The following is a 9571-nucleotide window of genomic DNA, read 5'->3' as shown; positions in this document are numbered from 1 at the left end:
GATAGATAGATAGATAGATAGATAGATAGATAGATAGATAGACTATAGATAGATAGATATGAGATAGATAGGATAATAGATATAAATATTAGATAGATGATAGATAGATAGATAGATAGATAGATAGATAGATAGATAGATAGATAGTGATAATACATAGATAGATAGATAGATAGATAGATAGACTATAGATAGATAGATAGATAGATAGATAGATAGATAGATAGATAGATAGATAGATAGATAGTGATAATACATACATAGATAGATAGATAGATAGACTATAGATAGATAGATATGAGATAGATAGGATAATAGATATAAATATTAGATAGATGATAGATAGTAGTATAGATAGATGATAGATAGATGATAGATAGATAGATAGATAGATAGATAGATAGATAGATAGATAGATAGATAGATAGATAGATAGATAGTAGTATAGATAGTAGTATAGAACTGGTGTGTTAGTAGTTTGTGTCCCCGGGTGTTGTGAGGTGACTGTGCAGGGAGGGGGACACGCCGGCCCCCCACCCTCCCCGCTATAATCAGGACATGTGACAAGTGTCTTCCTCGGAAGGTTGTTGCAGGATGTAAATCAGGCCCCGAAAGCTGTTTGTTCAAATCGAAGAAACAGAGAAATTAATCAGCGGCGCCATCCATCACCCGGGACTGAGGACGGGCTGATATGATGGAGGAACCGCGGTCGTTTTAATTAACTTTGTGCGACGGTGTAATGATGACAGTGGTCAATAAGCCGCCATATCACCCCCCTATACGGCGGCGCTGATTAAAAACCTCCTGCCTTATTACATCTGAAATTCAAATAGCGGCAAGTGCAGGAGTCATCAGCAAGCAGGAGGGAGGCTGTCAGAAGTCACCGGCTCGACCTACAAAGGGTTAAGAGTGGCTCTCAAAACACGGGGTCTGGTGTGGACCTCAGATGGATTCCTGAAAAACCTGGGAGCCAAAGGAAGGAGGGACCGCGGAAGTGTGGCTGAAAAAGAGTGTAACAGATCTAAGTACATATATAGTGTATCTACAGGGATATATACAGTATATCTAATATATATACATATATAGTGTATCTACAGGGATATATACAGTATATCTAATATATATACATATATAGTGTATCTACAGGAATATATACAGTATATCTAATATATACATATATAGTGTATCTACAGGGATATATACAGTATATCTAATATATACATATATAGTGTATCTACAGGAATATATACAGTATATCTAATATATATACATATATAGTGTATCTACAGGAATATATACAGTATATCTAATATATACATATATAGTGTATCTACAGGGATATATACAGTATATCTAATATATACATATATAGTGTATCTACAGGGATATATACAGTATATCTAATATATATACATATATAGTGTATCTACAGGGATATATACAGTATATCTAATATATACATATATAGTGTATCTACAGGGATATATACAGTATATCTAATATATACATATATAGTGTATCTACAGGGATATATACAGTATATCTAATATATATACATATATAGTGTATCTACAGGGATATATACAGTATATCTAATATATACATATATAGTGTATCTACAGGGATATATACAGTATATCTAATATATACATATATAGTGTATCTACAGGGATATATACAGTATATCTAATATACACATATATAGTGTATCTACAGGGATATATACAGTATATCTAATATATACATATATAGTGTATCTACAGGGATATATACAGTATATCTAATATATACATATATAGTGTATCTACAGGGATATATACAGTATATCTAATATATATAAACATATATAGTGTATCTACAGGGATATATACAGTATATCTAATATATACATATATAGTGTATCTACATGAATATATACAGTATATCTAATATATACATATATAGTGTATCTACAGGAATATATACAGTATATCTAATATATACATATATAGTGTATCTATAGGAATATATACAGTATATCTAATATATATAAACATATATAGTGTATCTACAGGAATATATACAGTATCATATATATATATAATGATCTGCAATGTATCTAATAAGATATATATATATATACAGCTATACACAGATATATCTAATGATCTGCAGAGTATGTAATGTTATGTATATATATAGATAGATAGACCTATCTAATGATCTGCAGTGTATGTAATATAGTTATTATCTGTATGTCTATAACCTTCCAGGTTGGCTCATCCACACTTTATGGGTTAACCTGTTGCTTGCCGCGCTGTCCCAGCACACAGAAGCCGCCCCCGGGCAGTGGATGGGTTAAGCCCCCATTAAACAAGTGTGCATTAGCTCCTGGAAATGAATATCATTACAGGACGGGGAAAGCAATGAAGTTAATTCTTTTTTATTTGTTAAACGCGGTGCCCTCCTCGTCCCGCCCGATCCTCCCTCTGGGCCGGGCCGGGCCGCCTCCTCCACAGGCGGAATCATTCCCGGGGGAGAGCCGTGTCCCGCACCTACCCGGGGGGAGAGCCGTGTCCCGCACCTTCCCGGGGGGAGAGCCGTGTCCCGCACCTTCCCGGGGGGAGGGGGGGAGAGCCGTGTCCCGCACCTACCCGGGGGGAGAGCCGTGTCCCGCACCTTCGGGGGGGGGGGGGGGGGGGGGGGGGGGAGAGCCGTGTCCCGCACCTTCCCGGGGGGAGAGTCCGGCCCATCAGATCATAGTGCACAGTATCTGCCCCGTGTGATCAATACCTGTCCGGAGGCGCCAGTCACTGCTACCAGCGGTAGATAGATAATAGATACAAATAGATAGAGAGGACAGACAACAAATATAAAAAGAAAGATCTCTAAATAAATAGTTACATTAATATTGGGAACATACATTTCTAGATATAGACTGAAAAATAGATAATAGATACATTTCTAGATAGATGGATGCAGGGAGGGTTGTGTGGAGCAGCCACCTCTTCTCATTACATGAGCCCCTTGGACACTGCACAGACCTCCAGCCTGAATTCACAGGATACAGCAGAGACCCGTCCTGTGGAGCAGTAGTCGGTCCCGGACACCGAGCAGTAGTCGGTCCCGGACACCGAGCAGTAATCGGTCCCGGACACCGAGCAGTAATCGGTGCCGGACACCGAGCAGTAGTCGGCCCCGGACACCGAGCAGTAGTCAGCCCCGGACACCTGTCAACTCCCGCCAGTAGCTCATAAAAAAAAAATCACAAGAAGGGAAAGCAGCCAGAAGAAGCTGAAGAGGCAGGAGCGCGGGGCTGCAGACTCCCAGTGAACTCATAAGGTCCCAGGAGCGGCCGCCGGAGACAGATCTTTGTAGGAGCCGGAGCGCCCCCTGGCGGCTGAGCGGGCAGTGGCAGGGGCTGTGCTCCCCGTCTGGCTGACCTGAGCCGGGCTGCGGCGCCTGTGATTGGCTGTCCGGGGCAGAGCGGTACTTCAAAGCCGGAGAGGAGCTACAATAGTGCGGGAGGGGCGGACCTGATCACTGGATCGCACACCTCTAAAAAAAGCCAGCTCTGATATCTACGTATAAAACGGATCCTCTGAGGAGGGCGCTGCTGGGATGGCCACGTCTCTGCTGGGGGTGAGTGCTGCCATGACTGCTTGTCTTTATTACCGCCTCAGTGCAGGGTTATAATAGCGCCGTCCGGCCGGGGGCCAGCAGCACTCCTCCAGTCACCGCGGCAGTGTGAGGGAGAGAAGAGGCTCGGCGTGTGACCGCCCCGGAGCCCTGTCAGCCTCCACAGGTACGTCCGCTGCCGCTCAGTGTGAATGCCGGCTCACCTGCCGGAATGTCCGGACCTTGGAGGATTCTACACCTCGGAACCGGGACCGGACCGGACTGCCGGCGGCTCTGATCACAGCTGGAAGTTTTCTGGGAAAACCGCAAACTTCATCGCAAGTTAAAAACCGATAATTTTAGAGGAGAAAAACCAAAACTTTAGTATTTACATACAATTATTATTCCATTACATGGAGAGATAATAGATAGTAGATTGTGTATATGCTGTGAATAGTATCGTTATATGAAACCGCATGTAAATCCTAGAGGAGAAGCATTATAATTCCTTTACACATTTCTGATTATGAAATAATATTATTTAATAACAAATGAACGGAAAATAATGTTTTTACACAAATACCTCAGACAGTAATTAGTACCGGGCGGCACAGAGGAGCGTGGGAAATAGTAAAATATCTATTATCTAATATCTATTATATATCTGTCTATTATCTATCTATTATCTAATATCTATCTATTATATATCTGTCTATTATCTATCTATCTATTATATATCTGTCTATTATCTATCTATCTATTATCTAATATCTATCTATTATATATCTGTCTATTATCTATCTATCTATTATCTATTATATATCTGTCTAATATCTATCTATTTATCTATCTATCTCATATCTGTCTAATATCTATTATCTATCCCCTATCTGTGTAGCTAGCTCGGTCTATAATGTAGAATCCTCCTTGGTTGGGTTTATACTGGGATCAGTAACAGCACAAAGTGAAGCCTGAACAATATTCCTCCAATTCTAATGTAACCAATAACTATATCCCAAATACATTAATTATATGATAGACAGATATTAGATAGATAACAGATAGACAGATAGATATTAGATAGATCGATAATAGATAGCTAGGACTGCAAGGAAATAGTAAAACATAAAATCTATATATTATCTATTATTTATCTATCTTTTATATTTAGCTATCTGGAAAATGCAAAACGCAGGCAGAATTATTTGAAACGATAAAAAGTTATTTTAAAAAAAGTTATTTTATTCACCTAAAATTGTTGCAACCATTTTAGGTGAGAACATTATTCCTCTACCTCCTGGTTTTTCCATTTTCTATTCAGTTCTGGACCTTGATTTAAAAAACCCGGTGCTTGTGCCTCTGCTTTATTCTCATTTTCTAGTGCTGCTACTTTTGGAATTTCTACTGTCCGTCTATATCGATCTATTATCTATCTATCTATTTATCTATCTATCTATTATCTATTATCTATCTATCTATTATCTATTATCTATCTATATATTAAATCAAATTAGCTTTATTGGCAGGACTAAATACATTTTAGCATTGCCAAAGCAAGTGGGAAATAATTGGGTAGGGGACACATCCATGGTGAGATATAGGAGTCCATGGTATATCAGGCTCTTCTCAGTCCATGGCAGACAGTAATCTATCTATCTATCTATTATCTCTCTAATATCTATCTATCTATCTATCTTTTATCTCTCGAATATCTATCTATCTATGTATCTATCTATCTATCTATTATCTCTCTAATATCTATCTATCTATCTATGTATCTATCTATCTATTATCTCTCTAATATCTATCTATAATCTCTCTAATATCTATGTATCTATCTATCTATTTATTATCTATCTATCTATCTATCTATCTATTATCTCTCTAATATCTATCTATCTATCTATCTATCTATCTATCTATCTATCTATCTATCTATCTATCTATCTATCTATCTATCTATCTAGGTACACAGGGCCCTGTAGAGGTGGGATGCTAGCACTATGCGGGTATTAGGCAGGTATAGTACTTGTACACTGTGTGCTATGGGTTACATTCAGTACCGGTAGCAGCGCTGTTATCTGCGGCATATCCAGTATGTTGTGTCGCCCTGTTATTATACGGTATAACCCTGGGAGATGATGGCAGCAGAGGTGACACAGCCTGTGTATGCTGTGGGGCCCTGTACGGAGCAGGCACGTCATAGAACACAGCGGGACTAATGGTAGAAGCTGTGCACACAGAGTTATTATATGGCGGGACTTACTGTATACTACTCCTGTAGGAATGATACAACCTTGTGCACATGGTGCATTATACAGAGCTATCCACTATATAGTACACCAGCACTAATGCTACTAGTTGTGCATATAGTGTGTTCTCCAGCAGTGGTATTACATTGCTGTATATACTGTGTAATACACTAGTACTAATGGTACTATCTTGTGTATTTGTCAGCAGAGTTATTACATGGTGTTATATACTGTATTATTCACCAGTAGGAATGATATCGCATTGTGTACATGGCGTTTTATAGAGTGCTTTATATTATATAATACACCATTACTAATGATACAGGGTTGTGCACATAGTGTATTTGTCAGCAGAGTTATTATATGGCAGTGTATATATTATATGGTGTTGTACACCGTGTAATATACCTGTAGGAATGATACTAGTTGTGAACATGGTGTATTCTCCAGCAGTGGTATTATAGAGTTCTATATACTGTATTATACACCTGTAGGAATGATACAACCTTGTTACTATATGACGGTATATCCTGTATAATACCTTGTGCACACGGTGTATTCTCCAGCAGTTACTATATGGCGGTATATACCGTATAATACCTGGCGGTGTATGTATTATATGGTGTTATACGCGGTGTAATATACCTGTAGGAATGATACTAGTTGTGGACACAGTGTATTCTTAGCAGAGTTACTATATGACGGTATATACCATATAATATTTTGTGCACACGGTGTATTCTCCAGCAGAGTTACTATATGGCGGTATATACTGTATAATACCTTGTGCACACGGTGTATTCTCCAGCAGAGTTACTATATGACGGTATATACTGTATAATACCTTGTGCACACGGTGTATTCTCCAGCAGAGTTACTATATGACGGTATATACTGTATAATACCTTGTGCACACGGTGTATTCTCCAGCAGAGTTACTATATGACGGTATATACTGTATAATACCTTGTGTACACGGTGTATTCTCCAGCAGAGTTACTATATGGCGGTATATACTGTATAATACCTTGTGCACACATGCATTTGTCAGCAGAGTTATTACAGAAGAAGTTTCCATTCACTGACTGTCTCCTTTCTCCGCAGGAAGAGCCGCGCTTGGGATCCACACCCCTGGCCATGCTGGCCGCCACCTGTAACAAGATCGGCAGCCCGTCCCCGTCCCCGTCCTCCCTGTCGGACGGCTCCGGCTCCTTCGGGAAGGGGTTCCACCCGTGGAAGCGCTCCTCGTCCCTGTCTTCATCCTCCGGTAGCTGCACCCTGGGCTCCGGTTCCCTCTCCGGCTTCGGGGTCAGCAGCTCGTCCAGAAGCGGCTCTTCGTCCTCCAGTGCAGCGGCTGCGGCGGCGGCGGCGGCTGCGGCGGCGGCAGCTGCCTTGGTGTCGGACTCCTTCAGTTGCGGGGGATCTCCGGGCTCCAGCGCCTTCTCCCTGACCTCGTCCGGAGGTGGAGGCGGAGGAGGTAACTGCCCGGTGTCGGCCGCCTCGCCTTTTGCTAACGAGTACTCTGTGTTCCCGGTCAGCGGGGGATCCCAGGAGGCGGCGGCCGCGGCGGCGGCAGCAGCGGCCGCGTCCCATCACCACCAGCCGGTCTTCCTGTCCAAGGTGCACGCGTCAGTGGACGGACTGCAGGGCATCTACCCCCGGGTTGGCATGGCGCACCCCTACGAGTCCTGGTTCAAGCCCTCTCACACCGGGGACGTCAGCGCCGCCGCCGCCGGGAGCGCCTCCAGCTGGTGGGAGGTGGGAGCCGGCTGGATAGACGTGCAGAGCCCCGGCGCTGGAGCCGCGCTGCACCCGGGCTCCCTGCAGAGCTCCCTGCACTCCCCGCTCGGAGGATACGGCTCCGACTACACCGCCGCCGGCTTCGGACACTTTACCACGGGGGGCGGCGGAGGAGCCGGGGGCAGTGGTGGAGGTGGCGGAGCGGGGGGCAACCCCGGAGGTCACCTTCTCAGCCCCGCCGGACAGCACCTGATGGACGGATTTAAGCCGGTGCTTGGCCCCGGGACCTACCCTGACCCGTCCTCCTCCCCGCTCTCTGCCGGCTCCATGCTAGCACCCACCGGGCCCCTAGGAGGCTCCCCCCGCTCTTCAGCCCGGCGCTACTCTGGAAGAGCCACCTGTGACTGCCCCAACTGCCAAGAAGCGGAGCGGCTGGGCCCCGCGGGGGCCAGCCTGAGGAGGAAGGGACTGCACAGCTGTCACATCCCGGGATGCGGCAAAGTCTACGGCAAAACGTCCCATCTGAAGGCGCACCTGCGCTGGCACACGGGCGAGCGGCCCTTCGTCTGCAACTGGCTCTTCTGCGGCAAGAGGTTCACCCGCTCGGACGAGCTGCAGCGCCACCTGCGCACCCACACCGGGGAGAAGCGCTTCGCCTGCCCCGTCTGCAACAAGCGCTTCATGCGCAGCGACCACCTCAGCAAGCACGTGAAGACGCACAGCGTGGGGGGCGGCGCGGGCACCGGCGGAGCGGGCAGCGGGGGCAAGAAGGGCAGCGACACCGACAGCGAGCACAGCCCCTCCGCCAGCCCGCCCTGCCACTCCCCGGAGCTGCTGCACAGCACGGAGAGGAACGGCCTGGAGTGAGCCCCGGGGGCCCCCAGCTGGAGGGCCCCACTAGTAACATGACGTCAGGACTGGACGGTCCTATGGAAGAACTCCAGCCACAGACTTCTATTGTAGGGGGGCTCTCCAGGTGATCGCGTACTCGCTGGACTTGTGGACATTTCTCCCCCGTCTGCTGATGGGGGCCCCTGAATTAGGGGTCTTCTCATGCCCTTTCCTGTCATTTTTAGTCTCTAGAAATTTATTTGACCCCCCATGCGCCATGTTGTGCCCACCTCACCTGGTACAGAGCAGTCCTCAGCACTGGACCCACTGACACGGGTGAAGCTGGCTTTGGACGGAACGATTTGGTCGTCGTCAATTACTGTTGTGGAGCGATCGGAGCCCGACAATAACATTATACTGGTAGATTGGGGGGATAACGGATGACGTGAATATCTAGAATCGGATGAGAATCGTTCCGTCTGGGGCCGGCTCCATGGCCGGGTGTATAGTATTTTTCTTGTATATTCATGACACTAAATATATATAGGAGTCCAGAGGAGTTACTTTGTTGCAGGTGACTGCAGTCTTTTTATTATTATAATTCTAATTATTTTGCCCCCCCCTCCCCCCCTGGAGTTGCACTTTGCCCCCCTGGAGTTGCACTTTGAGGGGTTAGTTTTGCTTGACTTTAGATAGGTATGAACTGGTATCTCACCCGTGGTGAAGGAGCTGTCAGTGAGGACTGCCCCGGGTTTTATTCACCAGCGGGTGTATTACTGTGTCTGTGTGTCCTGCCCCCCCAGTGCTGACCGACACCCCCGCTAGAGTTTGCAGCCCCTGCAGACCGGACTCCTTGTTGTAATGTTCAAATAGTCTGAATATTTCACATTGAAATGGAAAAAAACCTTTCGCTGAGACGTTTTAGATTGCATTATAAATGCATGAGATGTAATTGGTTTTATTTGTAATATTTTAAATAATGGTATTAATAAACGCTGGAAAATAACGCAGTGCTGTTCATTCTGCCGCCTTCATGAGGATTGCGGTTTGTGGTGAGAAGAAAAAGTGCTAAAAAGGTGTGGATTTCATCTGAATAATGCAAAAATGTATGCAAATAATAATAATAACAACAACATTATTGGTTCCAATTA

General features: G+C 44.7%; 1 protein-coding gene across 2 annotated transcripts; it reads left to right on the top strand.

Moving 5' to 3' along the window:
* Positions 1-3593: 3593 nt before the first annotated feature.
* SP8 (Sp8 transcription factor) lies at positions 3594-8456 on the top strand. 2 transcript variants are annotated; one of them, XM_040432581.1, is made up of 3 exons: positions 3594-3621; positions 6954-7773; positions 7810-8456. In XM_040432581.1, exons 1-3 carry the CDS (start codon positions 3601-3603, stop codon positions 8454-8456), a joined length of 1488 nt encoding a protein of 495 aa, XP_040288515.1. In that variant the 5' UTR covers positions 3594-3600. The 2 variants fall into 2 exon arrangements, with proteins under 2 accessions (XP_040288515.1, XP_040288514.1); XM_040432580.1 differs by having other exon boundaries at positions 6954-8456.
* Positions 8457-9571: the final 1115 nt, after the last annotated feature.

The sequence above is a fragment of the Bufo bufo genome, chromosome 5, assembly GCF_905171765.1.
Source record: "Bufo bufo chromosome 5, aBufBuf1.1, whole genome shotgun sequence".
Lineage (NCBI taxonomy): Eukaryota > Metazoa > Chordata > Amphibia > Anura > Bufonidae > Bufo > Bufo bufo.
Note: the sequence above shows the minus strand (reverse complement) of the source record. Positions and strands in the feature narration are given on the sequence as shown.

Coding starts and splice junctions, on each gene's coding strand:
- SP8 (XM_040432580.1), top strand. CDS start 3,601: ATGGCCACGTCTCTGCTGGGG. Junction 3,622..6,953: donor TGGCCACGTCTCTGCTGGGG/GTGAGTGCTGCC, acceptor CTTTCTCCGCAG/GAAGAGCCGCGCTTGGGATC.